This window comes from Somniosus microcephalus, unplaced genomic scaffold (assembly GCF_052327205.1).
Source record: "Somniosus microcephalus isolate GS21.2 unplaced genomic scaffold, FLI_Smic_1.0 unresolved_chr3, whole genome shotgun sequence".
Lineage (NCBI taxonomy): Eukaryota > Metazoa > Chordata > Chondrichthyes > Squaliformes > Somniosidae > Somniosus > Somniosus microcephalus.
In genome coordinates, this window is record NW_028225181.1 from 66,990,580 (window position 1) to 67,014,879 (window position 24,300).

General features: G+C 50.1%; 1 protein-coding gene across 1 annotated transcript in view; it reads left to right on the plus strand.

The window, feature by feature from the left end:
- LOC147091830 (uncharacterized) overlaps positions 1-24,300 on the plus strand; it is a 62,797-nt gene that overhangs the window by 26,104 nt on the left and 12,393 nt on the right. Inside the window, exon 2 of the mRNA XM_085976876.1 lies at positions 15,629-16,854. Coding sequence (XP_085833002.1) covers positions 15,737-16,854 — 1,118 coding nt within the window. The 5' untranslated portion in view covers positions 15,629-15,736. The remainder of the gene's footprint in view (positions 1-15,628; positions 16,855-24,300) is intronic.

Consider the following 24,300-nt stretch of genomic DNA (forward strand, 5'->3'; position numbering starts at 1 on the left):
ACCTGTTGTGGATTCCAGCCCTCTTGCCCCGCCTCTGTTTGCGCGGTCTGCGCCAACTTCCGGCTGGGGGAGGACACCACGCTGGTCCCGGGGAGCGAGCGATGTCGGGAGGCAGATCGATGGCGCCGAGTGTGAGCCGCACGCAATCGACCCCGATATCAAGGAGCGTCTGCCGGCTGTACAGCAGGTCCGCCCTCAATTCCCACGTGAGCAGAGTCAAGAAGAGATACAGGAAGAAGGTAAAAACGCACAGTCTCGGGAGAGACAAAGCTGCTGCGTCCATGCGCGCCGCCAATGGTTTCCGGCTTCCAGTCCCACCCCCAGCTGCACCTGGCCCACATTGTGATATACTTGAACAAATTAGTATTGAGAGGGAGGAGGTACTATTGGTTTTAGCGGGCTTAAAAGTGGATAAACCCCAGGCCCAGATGAGATGTATCCCAGCCTGCTGTGTGAGGCAAGGGAGGAGATTGCAGGGGCTCTGACACAAATTTTCAGAATCTCTCTGACCACAGGGGAGGTGCCAGAGGACGAGAACAGCTAACGTAGTACCATTATTCAAGAAGGGTAGTAGTAGGGATAAACCAGGGAATTACAGGCCAGTGAGCTGAACATCAGTGGTAGGGAAATTATTGGAAAAAATTCTGAGGGACAGAATTAGTCTCCACTTGGAGAGGCAAGGATTAATCAAGGATAGTCAGCATAGCTTTGTCAGGGGGGAGATCATGTCTAACCAATTTGATTGAATTTTTCGATGGGGGTGACTAGGTGTGTGGTTGAGGGCAGTCCAGTTGATGTAGTCTACATGGACTTTAGTAAGGCTTTTGACAAAGTTCCACATGGGAGACTGGTCAAGAAGGTAAGAGCCCATGGGATCCAGGGCAATTTGGCACATTGGCTCCAAAATTGGCTTAGTGGCAGGAGGCAGAGAGTGATGGTCGAAGGTTGTTTTTGTGACTGGAAGCCTGTGTCCAGTGCTGTACCGCAGTGATTTAGATATGAATGTAGGAGGTATGATCAGTAAGTTCGCAGATGACAAAAATTGGTGGAGTGATAAATAGCGAGGAGGGAAGCCTCAGGCTACAGGAGAATATAGACGGGTTGGTTAGATGGGCAGCACAGTGGCAAATGGAATTTAACCCTGAAAAGTGTGAGGTGATGCATTTTGTGAGGACTAACAAGGGAATACACAATGAATGGTAGAACCCTAGGAAGGACAGAGGATCAGAGGGACCTTGGTGTGCATGTACATAGATCCCTGAGGGCAGCAGGACCGCTAGATGGGGTGGTTAAGAAGGCATATGGGATACTTGCCTTCATTAGCCGAGGCATAGAATATAAGAGCAGGGAGGTTATGATGGAGCTGTACAAAACGCCAGTTAGGCCACAGCTGGAATACTGAGTGCAGTTCTGGTTGCCACACCATAGGAAGGATGTGATTGCATTGGAGAGGGTGCAGAGGAGATTCACCGGGGTGTTACCTGGGCTGGAGCGTTTCAGCTATGAAGAGAGACTGGACAGGCTGGGGTTGTTTTCCTTAGAGCAGAGAAGGCTGAGGTGTACAAAATTATGAGGGGCATAGATAGGGTAGATAGAAAGGAACTTTTCCCCTTCGTAGAGGGGTCGATAACCAGGGGGCATAGTTTCAAGGTAAGGGGCAGGAGGCTTAGAGGGGATTTGAGGATAAGCTTTTTCACCCAGAGGGTGGTTGGAATCTGGAACTCACTGCCTGAAAGGGTGGTAGAGGCATTAAATCCTCACAACATTCAAGAAGCATTTAGATGAGCACTTGAAATGCCATAGCATACAAGGCTATGGACCAAGTGCTGGAAAATGGGATTAGAATAGACAGGGCTTGATGGCCGGTGCGGACACGATGGGCCGAAGGGCCCCTTTCTGTGCTGTATAAATCTATGACTCTATGGTAGCACTCTTGCCTCTGAGGCATAAGGTTGTGGGTTCAAGTCCCACTCCAGAGACTTGAGCACAAAAATTCAGGCTGACACTCCAGTGCAGTACTGAGGCACTGTCAGAGGTGGCGTCTTTCGGATGAGACATTAAACTGAGGCCCTGTCTGCTCTCTCAGGTGGATGTAAAAGATCCCATGACACTATTTTGAGAAAGAAAGACTTGCATTTATATCGTGCTTTCATGACCAGCAGACGTCTTGAAGTGCTTTACAGCCAATGAAGTACTTTTGAGGTGTAGTCACTGTTGTAATGTGGGAAAGAGGGGAAATATCCCCGGTGTCCTAGTCAATGTTTATCCCTCAATCAATGTAACAAAAGGATAATAGCAAAATACTGTGGATGCTGGGAATCTGAAATAACAACAGGAAATGCTGGAAACACTCAGCAGGCCAGGCAACATCCGTAGAGAGAGAGAAACAGTTAACAAAAAGATAGATTATCTGGTCATTATCACATTGCTGTTTGTGGGAGCTTGCTGTGCACTATTTGACTGCTGCATTTCCTACATTACAACAGTGACTACACTTCAAAAGTACTTCATTAGCTGTAAAGCACTTGGGGATGTCCGGTGGTGGTGAAAGGCGCTACAGAAATGCAAGTCTTTCTTCACTGGTCTCACCAGCGACCTCTTCTGGCTCATGGTTGATTGACAGACGATCATTCGCGCATGCGTACATGGAGCGGCGGTTTGGGCCGAGTCTGGCACAGCGACCCCTCCTGGTCACCAAGGGTAATAACTGCGCATGCCTAGAGGGGGCCAACTCCCCTCCCCCACTCGGAGCTGCACCTGCGCAGTCGGATCCTGCCAGACGGAGTCGGCGCGGGCCATTCCGGGGAAAGGCCTTGGTGTCGGTTCCAGAGTCGCGATCGGTGACGCAAAGTGAGTTTTCTGCACTCTGATTGGGTGGAGAATCGCGTGGGGGGGAGGGGGGGGGGTGAGGGGTGGATCGGGAGAGAATAAAGCGAAATAGAAAAACCTGAGTCCGCGAGGCCCCGGACCGAGCGGCGTCAGTTGGACAGAGCACGTGATCTCCTCGGGGAAACGTGACCTGGGCCCAGGGCCTGATTGATGGGAGCTTCCGACCAATAGGGAGCAAGCGGGGCGGGGCTGGAGGAGCGAGCCGGTGGCGGGTCCTCCAACCAATCGGGGAGCCCGAGGGGCGGGACTAGCGCCGGCTGATTGTCTGATCCGCAGGGCAGCGAGTTTCTCCAGTCCCTTGTTCAGGGCCCGGGGCCAGGGGAGGCTGTGGGCCTTTATTCCCCTCATTGGACACAAGGCTCTTTGGCTCACAACACACTGGCTCAGATTTTTAAAATGTTTCATTCACCAGAAAATGACGAAGTACAAAATTAAATAAATCTGGAATGAAAAGTTTGTATCAGTGATGGTGACCATGAAACTATCAGATTGTGGTAAAAACCCATCTGGTTCACTAATGTCCTTTAGGGAATGAAATCTGCCATCCTTACACGGTCCGGTCTATATGTGACTCCAGACCCACAGCAATGTGGTTCACTCTTAACTGCCCTCTGAAATGGCCCAGCGAGTCACTCGGTTGTGTTCAGAAGGCGGCTCACAACCACCAGGGCAATTAGAGATGGGCAATAAATACTGGCCTTGCTGGCGATGCCCACATCCTGTGAATGAATTTTTTAAAAACACACAGTGGACAGCTTAAGAACATAAGAATTAGGAGCAGGAGTCAGCCATACGGCCCCTTGAGCCTGCTCCGTCATTCAATAAGATCATGGCTGATCTTCGACCTCAACTCCACTTTCCCACCTGATCCACATATCCCTTGATTCCACTAGAGTCCAACAATCTCTCTCAGCTTTGAATATACTCAATGAGACAGCATCCACAGCCCTTTGGGACAGGGAATTCCAAAGATTCACAACCTTCTGAGTGAAGAAATTCCTCCTCATCTCTGTCTACAATGGTTGACCTCTTACCCTGAGACTATGCCCCGTATTTCTACACTCTCCAGCCAGAGAAAAAAACCTCTTAGCATCTACCCTGTCAATTCCCCTCAGAATCTTATGTTTCAATGAGATCACCTCTCATTCCTCCACGTCCCAACAAACACTCCCAGGGCAGGTACAGCACGGGTTAGATACAGAGTAAATCTCCCTCTACACTGTCCCCATCAAACACTCCCAGGGCAGGTACAGCACGGGTTAGATACAGAGTAAAGCTCCCTCTACACTGTCCCATCAAACACTCCCAGGGCAAGTACAGCACGGGGTTAGATACAGAGTAAATCTCCCTCTACACTGTCCCCATCAAACACTCCCAGGGCAGGTACAGCACGGGTTAGATACAGAGTAAAGCTCCCTCTACACTGTCCCATCAAACACTCCCAGGGCAAGTACAGCACGGGGTTAGATACAGAGTAAATCTCCCTCTACACTGTCCCCATCAAACACTCCCAGGGCAGGTACAGCACGGGTTAGATACAGAGTAAAGCTCCCTCTACACTGTCCCATCAAACACTCCCAGGGCAAGTACAGCACGGGGTTAGATACAGAGTAAATCTCCCTCTACACTGTCCCCATCAAACACTCCCAGGGCAGGTACAGCACGGGTTAGATACAGAGTAAAGCTCCCTCTACACTGTCCCATCAAACACTCCCAGGGCAGGTACAGCACGGGTTAGATACAGAGTAAATCTCCCTCTACACTGTCCCCATCAAACACTCCCAGGGCAGGTACAGCACGGGTTAGATACAGAGTAAAGCTCCCTCTGCACTGTCCCATCAAACACTCCCAGGGCAGGTACAGCACGGGTTAGATACAGAGTAAAGCTCCCTCTACACTGTCCCATCAAACACTCCCAGGGTAGGTACAGCACGGGGTTAGATACAGAGTAAAGCTCCCTCTACACTGTCCCATCAAACACTCCCAGGGCAGGTACAGCACAGGTTAGATACAGAGTGATGCGCTATCAATAACTCAAAAGACTGAGATTAAGCAAGTAATTAACAGGCTTTTATTAACAAGAGAATGAAGGTGTGCCTCGAGTGGTCGACCGGTCCAGAATACAAAGGGGCTGTGGAGCAGTCACCTTTATACCTGGATTCATGGGAGGAGTCAGCCGAGGCATGTACAGGCATGTACACAGTGGAATACAAACAGTGGTTTACCACACTCACCCCTTGTTTAAAATTGAGTCCGGTGGGGTGAAGTGTATTAAAAGTTAATATATTGGAGTCTCTCCGGAGGTCTTGTCTGCCGCTGTGATCGACGTGGCGACGGCAGGGGTAGTGAAGCTTCCGGCGTCGAGTCCCGCGTAGGCTGGGGCACTGGTGTGTAGCCCTCATAGATGTCGAGCGGGTCGCGGGGCCCAGGCCTGCCGTCTGCTGGGGCTGGATATCGGATCGTGGGGGGGGGTGGTAGTGGGTTACTGCGGCCCCCGAGGGTGCGAGGTCTCTTAGGGAGACTGTGTCCTCCCGCCCGTCCGGGTACGCAATGTAAGCATACTGGGGGTTGGCGTGGAGGAGGTCGACCCTCTCGACCAGGGGGTCCATTTTATGGGTCCTCACGTGTCTTCTCAGTAGGACCGGCCCTGGGGACGTCAGCCATGGCAGTAGCAATGTCCCCGATGTGGACTTCCTTGGGAAGACAAACATTTTCTCGTGAGGGGTGGCGTTAGTGGCAGTGCAGAGCAGTGACCGAATAGAGTGGAGCGCATCGGGGAGCACATCCTGCCAGCGGGAGGTCGTAAGGCCCCTAGACTTTAAGGCTAGCAGGGCGGCCTTCCAAACTGTCGCATTCTCTCTTTCCACCTGTCCGTTCCCCCGGGGGTTGTAACTGGTGGTCCTGCTCGTGGCAATACCCCTAGCTAGCAGGTACTGAGAGTTCATCGCTCATAAACGATGAGCCCCGGTCGCTATGGATATAGCTGGGGAAACCGAACAGGGTGAAGAGGTCGTTCAGACATTTAATGACCGTGGCACTGGTCATGTCCGGGCAGGGGATGGCGAACGGGAAACGGGAGTATTCATCAATAATATTGAGGAAGTACACATTGCGGTCGGAGGAGGGGAGAGGCCCTTTAAAATCAACTCGAAGGGGCGAGTGGCTTTTATCAGGTGAGCCCTGTCTGGTCTATAAAAGTGCGGTTTGCACTCAGCGCAGACTTGGCAGTTCCTGGTCATGGTCCTGACCTCCTCAATGGAGTAAGGCAGGTTGCGGGCCTTGATGAAGTGGAAGAACCTGGTGACCCCCGGGTGGCAGAGGTCATTGTGGAGGGCCCGCAGTCTATCGATCTGCGCGCTGGCGCAGGTGCCACGCGATAGAGCATCTGGGGGTTCATTGAGCTTCCCAGGCCTGTACAAGATCTCGTAATTGTAGGTGGAAAGTTCGATTCTCCACCTCAAGATCTTGTCGTTTTTAATTTTGCCCCTCTGCTTGTTGTTAAACATGAAAGCAACTGAACGCTGGTCAGTGAGCAGGGTAAATCATTTTCCGGCCGGGTAGTGCCTCCAATGACGCACAGCCTCCACAATAGCCTGGGCCTCCTTCTCAATTCTCAACCGCGGAGTGTCTGGTCTCCGGGCCCTGGAGGGTTCATGAAAAGAAGGCCACGGGTCTCCCCGCCTGATTGAGGGTAGCGGCCAGGGCAAAGTCGGACGTGTCGCTTTCCACCTGGAAGGGGATGGATTCATCCACTGCGTGCATGGTGGCTTTGGCAATGCCTTCCTTGATACGGTGGAAGGCTAAGCGGGCCTCTGCCGTCACGGGAAAAGAGGTGGACTTGATCAGCGGACAGGCCTTGGCCGCATAGTAGGGGACCCACTGGGCATAATAAGAGAAAAACCCTAGGCACCTCTTCAGGGCCTTGAGGCAATGGGGCAGTGGGAGTTCCATAAGGAGACGCATCCGGTCGGGGTCGGGGCCGATGACTCCATGTTCCACAACACAGCCAAGGATGGCAAGGCGGGTTGTGCGGAATATGCACTTCTTGTTATACGTCAGGTTGAGGAGTTTGGCGGTGCAGAGGAATTTTTCGAGGTTTGCGTCATGGTCCTGCAAGTCATGGCCGCAGATGGTCACATTGTCCATGTGGTAAACCACTTTTATCGTTCACTATCGTTACACTATGGTTATCACTGTTTATATCGTTACACTATGGTTATCACTGTTTACACTGTTGTATCACTACACAAGGTCACCTCTTGCCACGCTGTTATACCTGGGCTAACCACAGCTGACTCCGCCCATGGCTCCGCCTGCTTGCCCAGGTATAAAGGTGGTCGACTGGCTGGTATTCCTCCTTGTTGGATCCGATCACCCACGAGGGTGGGCTCTGTTATTTAGCCAATAAAAACCTATAGTTACTAACTTAACTCGTCACTTTTAATGAACTGAATTGATAGGTATATCAATTTTACCGGGCAATTTTATATCAGTCCAGATATGGGAAAGTGGCCTGCAGCGCATTTTGATCGGCCATCCGGTCCATCTCCCTTTGGAAGACGGAGACCCCGTTGGTGACGCCAAAGGGAACCCTAAGGAAGTGATAGAGGCGGCCGTTTGCCTCAAAGGCAGTATGCTGGCGGTCCTCAGGGCGGATAGGGAGCTGGTGGTACGCTGATTTCAGGTCAATGGTCGAGAAGACGCGGTACTGTGCGATCTGGTTGACCATATCAGCTATGCGGGGGAGTGGGTAAGCGTCGAGCAGGGTGTAGCGATTTATTGTCTGGCTGTAGTCGATGACCAGGCACTGCTTCTCGCCGGTCTTAATGACCACAACCTGGGCTCGCCAGGGGCTGGTGCTGCCCTCAATAATCCCTTCCTTCAGGAGCCGCTCCACTTTGGTTTTAATGAAAACCCTGTCCCCGGCACTGTATCGCCTGCTCTTTGTGGCAATGGGCTTACAGTCGGGGGTGAGGTTAGGAGGTTAGCAAACGGTGGGGGGGCTGTGACTCTGAGTGTGGAGAGGTTGCACCTGGTGCGCGGCGGGCAATTTGGAAGCTGCTGGCTGTGGACTGTGAGTGGGGGGAGGGGTCCACCGTACGGCATCGTAACACTTTTAAGGTGGCACTGAAAATCTAACCCCAGTAGAATGGCAGCGCAGAGGTCGGGCAGGACCAGAAGTTTAAAATTATCGTACACAGTCCCATCTACTACGAGTGTCACCACGCAGTAGCCGCCAATGTCCGCCGACTGGGACTCGGAGGCCATAGAAATCCACTGGTGCGCAGGCAGGACTGGGAGAGAGCAACGCCGCACCATGTCGGGGTGGATGAAGCTCTCCGTGCTCCCAGAGTCAAAAAGGCAGATTGTTTCGTGACCATTTACCTTAATGTCCATTGTGGAACTGGCCAGCTGGTGCGGTCTCGCTTGGTCCAGTGTAACGGAGGCCAGCGTAGGGGTCGGTGTGTCGCTGCGGGTATCAGATGAGGCGGTGTTGGGGGCCTGCTGCGTCCCGGCTGTCGTCCAAGATGGCGGCGTCCATGATCCCCATGTGGCTGGAGTCGTCCAAAATGGCTGCTGTTCCGGTGGTTCGCACATGGCTGGGGAGGCCAAAGATGGCGGCCCGCACGCGGCGCTGCTGGGGTTCGGGGTGGCTTTGGCCCTGCAGACGCTGACGTAGTGTCCCTTCTTCCCACAGCCCGAGCAGATCGCATTTTTCGCTGGGCAGCGCGCTCTGGGGTGTTTGGCCTGGCCACAGAAGTAGCATTTCTGGCCTTGGGGCACTGCTGTCTGGCCTTGGGACACTGCTGCGGTAGTTGGGCCGTTGCTGGGATGTGGCTGGGGTGGCACGGTGCTATGAGATGGTCCTACAGTGTCCCAGGCTGTCGTTCCCCGCGGCGTCCACGGTGCAGAGGAGTAGGCGTCCAATGATAGTGTGAGTTCAGAGGCCTTGTTGAGGTCGACGTCACTCTGCTCCAACAGTTGCTGTCGGGTGTAATTGGACCTGTGGCCCGCTACAAAAGCATCCCGGATAAGTTCCTCTGTGTACACGGCGGCCTTTACATCCTTACAACCACAGGCCCGGCCAAGCACAGACAGTGCCTGAAGGTATTCCTCGGTCGATTCCCCAGGTTGTTGTTTACGACTCCCCAGAAGGTGCCTGGCGTACACTTCGTTCACTGGGCGCGTGTACTGGTCCTTGAGGAGCTTGATAGCATCCGCCTACGAGGTCGCGTCTTGGATGACCGAGTACACTCGGTGGTTCACTTTGGAGGTCAGGACATCCAGTTTGTCCTCGTCCGATTTGATTGCAGCGGAGGATGTCAGGAATTTTTCGAAACACCTAAGCCAGTGAGTAAACTTGGTGGATGAGTCCGCCTCCTGATGATCTAAGTCCAGGCATGCTGGTGTGAGGATCTTCTCCATTATAAAAATCTTGTTAATAAAATTGATGCACTATCAATAACTCAAAAGACTGAGATTAAGCGACTAATTAACAGGCTTTTATTAACAAGTGAATGAAGGTGTGCCTCGAGTGGTCGACCTGTCCAGAATACAAAGGGGCTGTGGAGCAGTCACCTTTATACCTGGATTCGTGGGAGGAGTCAGCCGAGGCATGTACAGGTATGTACACAGTGGAATACAAACAGTGGTTTACCACACAGAGTAAACCTCCCTCTACACTGTCCCCATCAAACACTCCCAGGGCAGGTACAGCACATGGTTAGATACAGAGTAAAGCTCCCTCTACACTGTCCCATCAAACACTCCCAGGGCAGGTACAGCACGGGGTTAGATACAGAGTAAAGCTCCCTCTACACTGTCCCATCAAACACTCCCAGGGCAGGTACAGCACGGGTTAGATACAGAGTAAAGCTCCCTCTACACTGTCCCATCAAACACTCCCAGGGCAGGTACAGCACGGGTTAGATAATGAGTAAAGCTCCCTCTACACTGTCCCATCAAACACTCCCAGGGCAGGTACAGCACGGGTTAGATACAGAGTAAAGCTCCCTCGACACTGTCCCCATCAAACACTCCCAGGGCAGGTACAGCACGGGTTAGATACAGAGTAAAGCTCCCTCTACACTGTCCCATCAAACACTCCCAGGGCAGGTACAGCACGGGTTAGATACAGAGTAAAGCTCCCTCTGCACTGTCCCATCAAACACTCCCAGGGCAGGTACAGCACGGGTTAGATACAGAGTAAAGCTCCCTCTGCACTGTCACCATCAAACACTCCCAGGGCAGGTACAGCACGGGTTAGATACAGAGTAAAGCTCCCTCTACACTGTCCCATCAAACACTCCCAGGGCAGGTACAGCACGGGTTAGATACAGAGTAAAGCTCCCTCTGCACTGTCCCATCAAACACTCCCAGGGCAGGTACAGCACGGGTTAGATACAGAGTAAAGCTCCCTCTACACTGTCCCATCAAACACTCCCAGGGCAGGTACAGCACGGGTTAGATACAGAGTAAAGTTCCCTCTGCACCGTCCCATCAAACACTCCCAGGGCAGGTACAGCACGGGTTAGATACAAAGTAAAGTTCCCTCTGCATCGTCCCATCAAGCACTCCCAGGGCAGGTACAGCACGGGTTAGATACAGAGTAAAGCTCCCTCTGCACCGTCCCATCAAACACTCCCAGGGCAGGTACAGCACGGGTTAGATACAGAGTAAAGCTCACTCTACACCGTCCCATCAAACACTCCCAGGGCAGGTACAGCATGGGTTAGATACAGAGTAAAGTTCCCTCTGCACCGTCCCATCAAACACTCCCAGGGCAGGTACAGCATGGGTTAGATACAGAGTAAAGCTCACTCTACACTGACCCATCAAACACTCCCAGGGCAGGTACAGCACGGGTTAGATACAGAGTAAAGCTCCCTCTGCACTGACCCATCAAACACTCCCAGGGCAGGTACAGCTTGGTCAGATACAGAGTAAAGCTCCCTCTGCACTGTCCCATCAAACACTCCCAGGGCAGGTACAGCACAGGTTAGATACAGAGTAAAGCTCCCTCTACACTGTCCCATCAAACACTCCCAGGGCAGATACAGCACGGGTTAGATACAGAGTAAAGCTCCCTCTACACTGTCCCATCAAACACTCCCAGGGCAGGTACAGCACGGGTTAGATACAGAGTAAAGCTCCCTCTGCACTGCCACATCAAACACTCCCATGGGTTACATACAGAGTAAAGCTCCCTCTGCACTTCAGCCAATGTCCCAAATTCCTCCATCACCATCTCTAGGAATGTTGTATCCCACCAGCAGGACAAACCCACCAGGGGTGGTGGCACAGTGATGTACAGTCCGGAAAGGAGTGGCCCTGGGAGTCCTCAACATTGATTCTGGAGCCCATGCGGGCTGCTGCTGATGGCCCACAGCACCTCATGGATGCCTAATTTTGAGCTGCTGGATCTGTTCTGAATCTACTTTGGTGGCAAAAACAAGAAGGTAGATTATTATCTGAACGGTAACAGATTGGGAGAAGGGGAAGTGCAACGAGACCTGGCTGTCCTTGTGCACCAGTCGCTGAAGGTAAGCATGCAGGTGCAGCAGGCGGTTAAGAAGGGAAATGGTATGCTGGCCTTCATAGCGAGAGGATTCGAGTACAGGAGCAAGGACGTCTTGCTGCAGTTGTACAGGGCCTTGGTGAGACCACACCTGGAGCACTGTGTGCAGTTTTGGTCGCCTTATCTGAGGAAGGATGTTCTTACCATGGAGGGAGTGCAGCGAAGATTCACCAGACTGATACCTGGGATTGCAGGAATGATGTATAAGGAGAGATTGGGTTGATTGGACTTATACTTGCTGGAGTTTAGAAGAATGAGAGGGGATCTCATTGAAACTTATAAAATTCTAACAGGACTAGACAGACTAGATGCAGGAAGGATGTTCCCGATGACGGGGAGTCCAGAACCAGGGGTCACAGTCTAAGGCTAAGGGGTGAGCCATTTAGGACAGAGATGAGGAATTTCTTCACCCAGAGAGTGGTGAACCTGTGGAATTCTCTGCCACAGAAGGCAGTTGAGGCCAATTCATTAAATATTTTCAAGAAGGAGTTAGATATATTTCTTAAGGCTAAAGGGATCAAGGGATATGGTGAGAAGGCAGGGACAGGGTACTGAATTTGGATGATCAGCCATGATCTCATTGAATGGCGGAGCAGGCTCGAGGGGCCGAATGGCCTACTCCTGCTCCTATCTTCTATGTTTCTATGTAATTCCCTTTTGAAAGCCGTGATTGAATCTGCCTCCACCACCCTCTCGGGCAGTGCATTCCAGATCCTAACCACTCGCTGCATAAAAATGCTTTTCCTCATGTCGCCTTTGGTTCTTCTGCCAATCACCTTAAATCTGTGTCCTCTGGTTCTCGACCCTTCCGCCAGTGGGAACAGTTTCTACACTGTCAAGACCCCTCATGATTTTCAACACCTCTATCAAATCTCCTCTCTACCTTCTCTGCTCTAAGGAGAACCACCCCAGCTTCTCGAGTCTATCCACATAACTGAAGTCCCTCATCCCTTATCACTGGAACCATTCTTGTAAAGCTTTTCTGCAATCTCTCTAAGGCCTTCACATCCTTCCTAAAGTGCGGGGCCCAGAATTAGACACAATACTCCAGTTGAGGCCGAACCAGTGTTTTATAAAGGTTCATCATAACCTCCTTGCTTTTGGACTCTATGCCTCTATTTATTAAGCCCAGGATCCCGTATGCTTTTTTAACCACTTTCTCAACCTGCCCTGCCACCTTCAACGATTTGTGCACACATACCCCCAGGTCTCTCTGTTCATGCGCACACTTTAGAATTGTACCCTTTAGTTTATATTGCCTCACTTGGTTCTTCCTACCAAAATGTATCACTTCGCACTTTTCTGCATTAAATTTCATCTGCCACATGTCCGCCCATTCCACCAGCCTGTCTATGTCTTCTTGAAATCTATCACTATCCTCCTCACTGTTCACTTTACTTCCAAGTTTTGTGTCTTCTGCAAATTTTGAAATTGTGCGCTATACACCCAAGTCTAAGTCATTAATATATATCAAGTAAAGCAGTGGTCCTAGTACTGACCCCTGGGGAACACCACTGTATACCTTCTTCCAGTCCGAAAAACAACCGTTCACCACGACTCTCTGTTTTCTGTCACTTTGCCAATTTCGTATCCATGCTGCCACTGTCCCTTTTATTCCATGGGCTTCAACTTTGCTGGCAAGCCTATTATGTGACACTTGTCGAACGCCTTTTGGAAATAAATGTTCATCACGTTAACAGCATTGCCCTCATCAACCCTCTCTGTTACCTCATCAAAAACTCAAGCGGCCGGGCCCGGCAGACATGCGGCCAGGGCCCCGGCACCAGGAAACCCAGGATGCAGCACCTCCCCCATCCGAGCCGCCGCTTCCCGGTTTCTTCAGCCGGTTCCACCGAGTCCGAATTGGGAAAAGGACAGGAGCCAGGCTTCCAGAATGGCCCGCGGCCCCGGGGAGCATGCGCACTCTCAGCGGGGAAATCAGCGCGTTGGATAGAGCGGTTTCTGGGGCACGATGAATTGTGGGTGCTGCGGCCGCCATTAGTCAGCAGCTGTCGGGAAGAGTCTTATTGCAGGCTGACGGAAGGTAGGTCCCTGGCCGCCTGTGTAGGTCTTTTTGTTGCTTCATTGTTGAGAATGTAACTAGTAAAATAGATAAGGGAGAACCAGTGGATGTTGTGTATTTGGACTTTCAGAAGGCTTTCGATAAGGTCCCGCATAAGAGATTAGCGTGTAAAGTTAAGGCACATGGGATTGGGGGCAAGGTATTGACTTGGATAGAGAACTGGTTGGCAGACAGAAAGCAAAGAGTTGGAATAAATGGGTCTTTTTCCGAGGGGCAGGCAGTGACTAGTGGGGTACCGCAGGGATCGGTCCTTAGACCCCAGCTATTCACACTATATATTAATGATCTAGACAAGGGAACTAGATGTAATATCTCCAAATTTGCAGACGACACAAAGCTGGGCGGGTGTGTGTGCTGTGAGGAGGATGCCGAGAAACTACAGGATGATTTGGACAGGTTGGGTGATTGGGCAGAAGCATGGCAGATGCAATAAAACGTGGATAAATGTGAGGTTATCCACTTTGTTGGCCAAAACAGGAAGGCAGATTATTATCTGAATGGCAATAGATTGGGAGAAGTGGAAGTGCAACGAGACCTGGGTGTCCTTGTGCACCAGTCGCTGAAGGTAAGCATGCAGGTGCAGTAGGCGGTTAAGGAGGCAAATGGTATATTGGCCTTCATAGTGAGAGGGTTTGAGTACAGGAACAAGGATGTCTTACTGCAGTTGTACAGGGCCTTGGTGAGACCACATCTTGAGTATTGTGTGCAGTTTTGGTCGCCTTATCTGAGGAAGGATGTTCTTGCCATGGAAGGAGTTCAGCGAAGATTTGCCAGGCTGATACCTGGGATGGCAGGAATGACTTATGAGGAGAGACTGGGACGATTGGGCTTGTACTCACTGGAGTTTAGAAGAATGAGAGGGGATCTCATTGAAACTTATAACATTTTGACAGGACTGGGCAGACTAGATGCAGGAAGGATGTTCCCGATGGTCGGGGAGTCCAGAACCAGGGGTCACAGTCTAAGGATAAGGGGTAGGCCATTTAGGACAGAAATGAGGAGGAATTTCTTCACCCAGAGAGTGGTGAACCTGTGGAATTCTCTACCACAGAAGGCAGTAGAGGCCAATACATTAAATATATTCAAGAAGGAGTTGGATATATTTCTTAAGGCTAAAGGGATCAAGGGGTATGGGGAGAAAGCAGGGACCGGGTACTGAATTTTGATGTTCAGTCATGATCGCATTGAATGGCGGAGCAGGCTCGAGGGGCCGAATGGCCTACTCCTGCTCCTATCTTCTATGTTTCTATGCTTCAGTTTGATCTGGAGTGGAGATGGAGGAGAAGCTGCAGGGTTTAACCCCCAGTACTTCTGAGCCCAGGAGGACCCAACAATTTCCAATGTTAGACTGTCAAGGGAGGTGGATTATAGGGGAGATTAGGTTGTTACACAGACACTGTCTGTACAATGTAAAAGAGTATTGTTTTAGGAACAAGTATTCTGTACAGGCTTTTAATCCAGTTTACATCTACAGATTTGTTTTAATTCATTCTTGGGATGTGGGCGTAGCTCGCAAGTGCACCAAATATTGCCAATCCCCAGTTTCCCGTTGAGAAGGGGGTGGTGAGTCGCCTTCTTGAACCGCTGCAGTCCGTGTGGTGAAGGTATTCCCACAATGTTGTACGGTGAGGAGTTCCAGGATTTTGACTCAGCAACGATGAATATATCTGAGTCAGGATGATGTCTGACTTTGAGGGGAACTTGGATGTGATGGTGCTCCCATACAGCAGCTGCCCTTGTCCTTCTAGGTGGTGGAGGTTGCGGGTTTTGGAGGTTCTATCAAAGTTCTGGTCGAGTTGCAGATGTATAAAGTTCCTTTCCTTCGCCCCCTCCCCCTCCCACTCCCACCTCTCTCTCTCTCTCTCTCCTCCCATAGCGGCCAGAGTCTTGTGTAGGCCCAGACCAGGTGGACATCAGTGAACCAGTTGGGTTTTCATGTCAATCCGTCAGCTTTCATGGTCACTTTTTTCTAGTGCCGGCCTCACAATTGACCAGATTCATTGAGCTCAATTTCACAACCTGCCTTTGTTTTCTTGTGGGTTGTCTCTCACGCTCCCTGTTTTAAATTAATTTTACAGGGCACTGGAAGGGGAGGATTTACAGACAGGAAGCTCAAACCAAACATCACTTCAAGGTCTGACAGAGTCACTCGACTCATCGGATCTGAATATCATTGGCCTTTGAACATGGAAGCAAAAAGCACCGTTCACAGCGAGGAGAAACCGTATAAGTGTTCTGTGTGTGGACGAGGCTTCAGCCAGTCATCTGGCCTATCGAGGCACAAGCGTATTCACACCGGGGAGAGGCCGTTCACCTGCTCTGAGTGTGGGAAGGGATTCACTCAGTCATCCCACCTACTGAGACACCAGCGAGTTCACACTGGGGAGAGGCCGTTCACCTGCTCTGAGTGTGGGAAGGGATTCGCAAATTCATCCCACCTGCTGACACACCAGCGAGTTCATACTGGGGAGAGGCCATTCACCTGCTCTGAGTGTGGGAAGGGATTCACTCAGTCATCTGACCTTCAGACACACCAGCGTGTTCACACTGGGGAGAGGCCATTCACCTGCTCTGAGTGTGGGAAGGGGTTCACTATTTCATCCCACCTGCTGACACACCAGCAAGTTCATACTGGGGAGAGGCCGTTCACCTGCCCTGAGTGTGGGAAGGGATTCACTAATTCATCCAACCTGCTGACACACCAGCGAGTTCACACTGATGAGAGACCTTTTAAATGCCTGGTCTGTGGGAAGTGCTATAAAGGTTCCGGGGAACTGATACGCCATCAACGTGTTCACACTGGGGAGAGACCGTTCAGATGCTCTCACTGTGGGACTGAGTTCAGGCGATCATCTGACCTCACTGTACACCAGCACACTCACACTGGGGAGAGGCCGTTCACCTGCTCCGTGTGTGGGAAGGGATTCACTCGCTCATCCCACCTGCTGACACACCAGCGAGTTCACACTGATGAGAGACCTTTTAAATGCTCGGACTGTGGGAAGTGCTATAAAGGGTCCGGGGAACTGATACGCCATCAGCGAGTTCACACTGACGAGAGGCCGTTCAGGTGCTCTCACTGTGGGACTGGGTTCAGGCGATCATCTGAGCTCACTGTCCACCAGCGCACTCACACTGGGGAGAGGCCATTCACCTGCTCCGTGTGTGGGAAGGGATTCACTCAGTCATCCCACCTGCTGAATCACCAGCGAGTTCACACTGGGGAGAGGCCGTTCACCTGCCCTGAGTGTGGGAAGGGATTCACTCAGTCATCCCACCTCCTGACACACCAGCGAGTTCACAAGTGACTGCAGGGGTTGGATTCTGCTGTTGTTGCTGCTGTTAATCACATCCAGGACTGAACCATGTTCATTCTGACAGTTGGGGATTGTTTCTGCTGATGTTAATAACTCCGGCAACTGGGCTGGAGTTTAACATGCTGGATATATGTCAAATAAATCAGCTTTGTTTTAAACACATTGTTGTGGGTTTTTGTCTTTCCCACCTGAGTGTTTAGCATCACCTGGCTGGAGCTCAGAAAGGACAATTTGGGGGAGGATCATATGGCAGGAACAGAACTCCAGCCTACCGTCTACTGCCGCCGCTAACCTCCCGCTGAATATCACAGGAGGCACAATGCAACCCAATTTCACCCCCTTGTCCAAGTAGTGTGTGGCCTCCTTATTCTTCCCACCAAAACACACCACCTCACACTGATCTACAGTGAAATTCATTTGCCAATTACACGCCCTTTCTGAAATTTATTAGTATCTTCTTGCATTTTGTCTTCCTCAGTATTAACTCTACCTTCCAATTTAGTGTTATCGACAAACTTTGAAATTGTTCTTCTGATTCCCGAGTCCAAATCTTTTATGAACGTGACCCCAGCACCGATCCCTGTAGAACACCACTCCCCACCTTTTGCCAGTCTGAGTAGCTGCTCCCAACCGCTACTCTCTGTTTGCTGTTTTGTGACCAGCTTGCTATCCATAAACAGTATGTAAGATCGACAAGATGACCCAGGTCAGGCTGTGTGGAGGGAAGGGCCAGGCAGCAGAATGGATGGAAAGCTGGCTACAAAACAGAAATCAGAGGCTTGGAGTTAAGGGAAGTTGGTTGCGATCTTTCCATCCATTCTGCTGCCTGACCCTTGACTCCACACGGCCTGACCGTGGTCATCTTGTAGACCATGCATACTGCAGACACAGTGCACCAGTGATGGAGGGGTTGGATATTGAGTCCTGTGGCAGGGGCGCTGATGAAGTGGATTTCTCTGTCCATGAGCTTTGAGGCATCGCTAGTGGTGTTTTTCACCTCTTTCCACCTTCAAAAAAAACCTTGCTGCCAGTTTATTAAAGCCATTAAGAGCCGCTCGGGTGGGACACACCAATAAATGAGGCCTTGTTTCCCTCAGAATGACAGGCCTGAACCCGAGTTAGAAAACATTTAGTAATTAAACCAGACTGGGCGGGGCCTGAGGTGCGAGTTAGTAACGGAAAATTGGTGGCCAGCGTACTTCACACCAGGGCTGAGGATCCGGGGACTTGGGTTTCTGTGTCATTTATTTATTCATTTTGTTTATTGCCCAATGTCAATCAGACGGGCGGGTCATCTTGCTGTCTGGCGGAGGCGAGGGTCCCCAATGGAGGGCTCTCTATGCGGGAGTCCTTCCCAGCACCATTGGGGATCTGGGTGGAGACTGTTGCAGGGAGCTGTCGTGTGCAACAGTTTCTAAGCTCCTTTCCGGACTCCAAGGTCAGATGTGATGTTTGCAACCTAGAGGAGTCCACGGGCCGTGTATATATTCATTGTGAGAGGTTGCAGCCCCTGGATAGTTTCCTGAAGGAGCTGCTCCTCAATTCTTGTTTACACTTTAGCCCCACGCTCCTAATCTTTGTCCACCCGGTGCGGAGGGGGGTGGGTAAGTGGGAGGTTCTTCTCCTGGACCTACTCTTGGGCCTGGCGAAAACAGCAATTTGTAGGTCCAGGATGGGCGGGGCCCATGGGGGGTCACTCTGGCTGCCTGCCTCTCTCCCGTGGTCTTGTCCCTGCCTGGGTGGCCCTGGAGAGGGAGCAGGTGGTGTCCACCGGTTCACTTGATACCTTCCTCGACCCGTGGACACCTCTGGTTAAAGAGACGATAATCGATCCTCACAATCACATTGTGATTTAATTATTAATTGTGTGTGTGTCACAAATACATTTCTTCTATTTTGATACAAAAGCTCTACTAGACATGCTAAACTACTAGTTATTTAATCAGGGCTGCAGCTGCTGAAAGGTTGACTGTACTGAGGTTTGTGGCCGAGCTGGCAGACATGTTGTTCTGAAGTCTGATGTCTCACACCTGAAGAGTCTGTTTATGTCGTGTTATAATGACCTTTTTCTGTTGCCTGGTGTCAGAAATAGAAATCAAAGGAAGATGATGCCCCACTCTGTTAATCAACTCTTTGACACATTTCCATTTCTTAATTTACAAAGATCACAACTCCATTAGTGAACAATGCATTGCCAGTCTGCCACTTTTTACTGAGGCTTGAAAGGATTCGCTGTGAAGCTACACCTGCCCATCTGTCTGTGTGGCACTGTGTTTGGATTGTGTTAGACAACAGTCCTAATATCTCGCCTACATCCATTACAATTTTTGAAATGTTAGATTGTACTTGGAAGAAGTTGAGTTTGAATCTAACAATTCTGAAATTGGGAGCTTTTAATGATTTCTGTTTTTCACATAACTATATAGTGATGTGATCAGTAAAAGCAAATTAAAAGATGGTGCTATTTACTGAACACAACTGAATAATTCTACAAGGATGCTATCGCAGTCTTCCTCAGTATTAACTACACCCCCCAATTTAGTGTCATCAGCAAATTTTGAAATTGTACTTCTGATTCCCAAGTCCAAATCATTCATGTAAATGGTGAACAACAGTGGTCCCAGCACCAATCCCCGTGGAACACCACTTCCCACCTTCCGCCCATCTGAGTAAATACCTTTAACTCATCCCGTCACTATAACTGGACTTGCCTCCATTCCCGTGCCGAGGGGATTGCTGTACCAGACAGGAGGGGCAACATTTGGGGACTCTTGATTCTCCACCAATTCCCATTCCCCTTCTTTCTGGTGGATAATGGAGGTGCCACTGTGTGTAAAGTGCAAGTCAGTAAGAGTTATCAGCGAGGATTAATCAGCACTTTCTAATTGGAGATGATAATCAATGGAATCTTTCAGACAATGAATTGTAGATTTTATAGCAAAGATTAATATACGATTGAAGTAAAAGTTCATAATGTTATTGTAAAATATTTCAGGAACACTCATCAGAAATTAAGGGGAAAGTTCAGACAGCAGTACTTAAAGGGACACTGCAGCCCTGACAACTCAATCAGCTATATATCCAGAATATTAAAACCCAGCCCAGTTATAGGGGTTATTAACATCAGCAGAAACAAACCCCAACTGTCAGAATGAACATGGTTCAGCCCTGGATGTGATTAACAGCAGCAATAACAGCAGAATCGAACCTCTGCAGTCACTTGTGAACTTGCTGGTGTCTCAGCAGTTTGCATGACTGATTGAATCCCTTCTCACACACTGAGCAAGTGAACGGCCTCTCCACGGTGTCAACTCGCTGGTCTGTCAGCAGGTTGGATGACTGAGTGAATCCCTTCCCACACATGGAGCAGGTGAACGCCCTCACCCCAGTGTGAGCTCGCTGGTGTGTCAGCAGGTTGGATGACTGATTGAATCCCTTCCCACACATGGAGCATGTGAATGGCCTCTCCCCAGTGTGAATACGCTGGTGTCTCAGAAGGTCAGAGGAATTAGTGAATCCCTTCTCACACACGGGGCAGGTGAATGGCCTCTCTGCAGTGTGAATGTGCTGGTGTATCAGCAGGGTGGATGAATTAGTGAATCCCTTCTCACACACAGGGCAGGTGAACGGCCTCTCTCCAGTGTGAATGCACTGGTGCTCAATGAGGTGAGATGACTGCCTGAACCTCTTCCCACAGTGAGAGCAACTGAATGGTCTCTCCTCAGTGTGAAGTCGCTGGTGTGTCAGAAGGTGGGATGACTGACTAAATCCCTTCCCACACTTGGAGCAGGTGAACGGCCTCTCCCCGGTGTGACTGCATCGATGAGTTTCCAGCCAGGACGGGGAGCTAAATCCCTTCCCACAGTCCCCACATTCCCACAGTTTCTCCGTGGTGTGGGTGTCCTTGTGTCTCTCCAGGTTGGACAATCGGTTGAAGCCTCATCCACACACACAACACTTGTACGGTTTCTCCCCGCTGTGAACGGTGCGATGTTTTTTCAGACTGTGTAACTGGTTAAAGCTCTTTCCACAGTCAGTGCACTGGAACACTCTCACTCGGGTGTGTGTGTCTCGGTGCTTTTCCAGTCACACCGATCTTTGAAATCTTTTCCCACAGACAGAACAGGCAAACATTTCTCCTTCCACATTCAAAGGCTGATGATATTCCCTGTAAAGGCAGTTTACAAAAGACATCACTGTAAGTTCAGGATTAAAATTCGGAACAGATAATTCTAGTTTCTATGGAACATTCTCTCCTCTCTTATTACATAGAATTACATAGATTGTACAGCACAGAAACAGGCCAATCGGCCCAACTGGTCCATGTGGTGTTTATGCTCCACATGAGCCTCCTCCCATCTCTCTTCATCTCACCCTATCAGCATCTCCCTCTATTCCTTTCTCCCATGTGTTTATCCAGCTTCCCCTTAAATACATCCATGCTCTTCGCCTCAACCACTCCCTGTGGCAGCAAGTTCCACATTCTCAGCACCCTCTGGGTGAAGGAGTTTAATCTAAATAGTACTTCCCTGGGCAGCCAATCAGCACTGCTGCCTCTTTTGTGCTTTTCCTGGCGAGGCGAAACAGTTGATATTTTCTGATCAAAAAGAGCTGAGCTCGGCAGCATTAGTCCTGTTTTGCCTCCTTTGGAGACCAGGTGTACGAGTAGAGTGAGTGCAGCCTTCACAGCAACTGCAATACAATTGTTACAGTTGTGAAGGAACTTTGTGTCAGTGCACTGGACCACAAAGTATGTGTGTCGATTATTGTCTTATTACCCTACTGTAAAGTGCCTTGAGATGTTTTTAAAGCTCTATATAAAGGTAAGTTGTTGTTGGTGTATAGAGAACTCTATTGAAATTTAGTGAAATGATCAATAACCAAGGAAGATAATTTCTTTGTTTGGTTCTGTTAGCTTTCATAGAATCATTGAAAAGTACAGCATGAAGGAGGCCATTCGGCCCATCGTGCCTCTGCTGGCTCTTAGAAAGAGCACTCGTGCTTAGTCCCACATCCCTGCTTGTTGTCCGTAACCCTGTAAGATCCTCATCCTCAAGTACCCGCCCAACTCCCTTTTAAAATCATTGATGGAATCAGCTCATGACCTTTTCAGGTCGAGCGTTCCAGATCCCGACAACTCTCTGAGTTTTATTCAATTGTTACCACAGTTGTTTCTGTGGAGGTTTAATAATAAATGCATTTTGCTGTGAAAGCAATTAAAACATTCCTAGTATATAAATAGACAGATGCATCAAAATATTAAAATTGTGGGAGGGAGGGCAGTGCTCGCCAGGGCCCAATAAACAATGGAATTCTTCTTTCCCAACCCAATGCTCAGAAGATGAAGTCCCAGAGCTGCCTCTGGCTCGGTTCCACCTGCCCTATTCTGACAAGCTGAGGTGTTGGTCAGTGCACTGTGATTGCCCTGTGGGCAGAAAATGGCAAATCTAGAAATATGACCAAAATAACACATTTAACCCCAAAGCTGTAAATCCCCATCCCACACACTCTCCCTCCTCCCTGTGCTGAAATCCAAACCCATCACACCATCTCCAACATTTCTTTCCTCCACTCCCAGTTTTCCCCCTCCCTCTACTCTGGTTGGGTTCAGTTCTACACCCGCTGTGTGCAGAGTGAGAATAAAATCAATGTGATAATGATTGTCTCTCCTGGTCACTGGGACTCTGAAACCTTCAGTTCTCCACCTGCTGTGTGCAGAGTGAGAATGAAATCAATGAGTCAATGATTGTCTCTCCTGGTCACTGGGACACTGAAGCCCTGCCCACTCTCTGTTCCTGTACAAAGATGGCCACGCATGCGCCCTGCTGCAGGTAGAACCGGTCTGTCTTTCCTTCACCAAGATGGCGGCGGGTAACCTGGGCCTGTCACCGAGAAAAAGCCTCACCGCTGCCGTCCAGCGGAACACATTCGGCCGCTGGATATCATTCAGGCCTGAGACCGTTCTCCATCTTTATAAACCCTGAGGCGCGGCCTACCCGCAGTTTATTAACCTCCCGAACCCGCTCCCGCTGACCTGCAGCTCTGCCCGGCGACCGCACGGGGCTTTCTTTGTAAAGTCAGTGAGGGACACGTAACCCGGGCCCACTGCCTGATTGACGTGAGCTTCTGACCAATAGGGAGCAAGCGGGGTGGGGCTGGAGGAGCGAGCCGGCGGCGGGTCCTCCAACCAATCGGGGAGCCCGAGGGGCAGGACTAGCGCTGGCTGATTGTCTGATCCACAGGGCAGCGAGTTTCTCCAGTCCCTTGTTCAGGGCCCGGGGCCAGGGGAGGCTGTGGGCCTTTATTCCCCTCATTGGACACAAGGCTCTTTGGCTCACAACATACTGGCTCAGGTTTTAATAAAGACCTTTTAATTTCATCCATAAAAGCAGATAAACCCCGTGCTTCTGTGTAACAAACTTTCTAATATTTGGGAGTAAAAGTACAAGTTTTTTTCCCTCTGGGGAATTTATTATTAGTTTCAGGAAACAGCAACCACTTGTCTTTATAAAGCGCCTTTAATGTAGTAAAACATCCCAAGGCTCTTCACAGGATCGTTATAAAACAAAATTTGACACCGAGCCACATAAGGAGATATTAGGGCAGATGACCAAAAGCTTGGTCAAAGAGCATCTTAAAGAAGGAGAGAGAGGTAGAGAGATGGAGAGGTTTAGGGAAGGAATTCCAGAGCTTAGGGCCCAGGCAGCTGGAGCGATCAAAATCGGGGATGCTCAAGAGGGCAGAATTAGAGAAGCGCAAATATCTCGGGGGTGGGGATTTGTAGAGGCTGGAAGAGATTACAGAGATAGGGAGGGATGAGGCCACGGAGGGATTTGAAAACAAGGCTGAGAATTTTAAGGATGAGACACTTGAGGAAAAGCAGGGAGTGGGGTGGGTCAAGCCCTTATGGGACAGGGTCGCTGATTCTGTTCTGCGGCAGTTACTGGGACAGACTGTATCTCCCCCTTTCCTCCACACAGGGATTTGTGGTAGTTAAAGGGACAGCGATTCTTCTTGTTCTGCGAGATTGTAATTAAAGGGACACTACTCTGAGATGGCTGTGAACTTTTAGTGCCGCCAGTCTTTCTAAAACATCTTCCTTTTTTTGAAGATCTGTGTGAACTCGCTGGTGACTCAGCAGGTTGGATGAACTCTGAAACCTCTTTGCACAGTCAGAACATTTAAAGGGTCTCTCATCGGTTCTGGGACAGGAGGGATCTGGTTAACAGTGATCACAATATCATTGGGTTTAAAGTAGTTATGGAAAGGGACAAAGAAGAATCAATGGTGAAAATACCCAGCTGGAAGAGAGCCAATTTCAGTGATTTGAGAAGGGATCGAGCACAGGTGGACTGGAAACAAAGATTGTCCAGGAAAACAGTGAATGACCAATGGCCGGCCTTCAAGGCTGAGATAGTTCGGGTACAAACCAA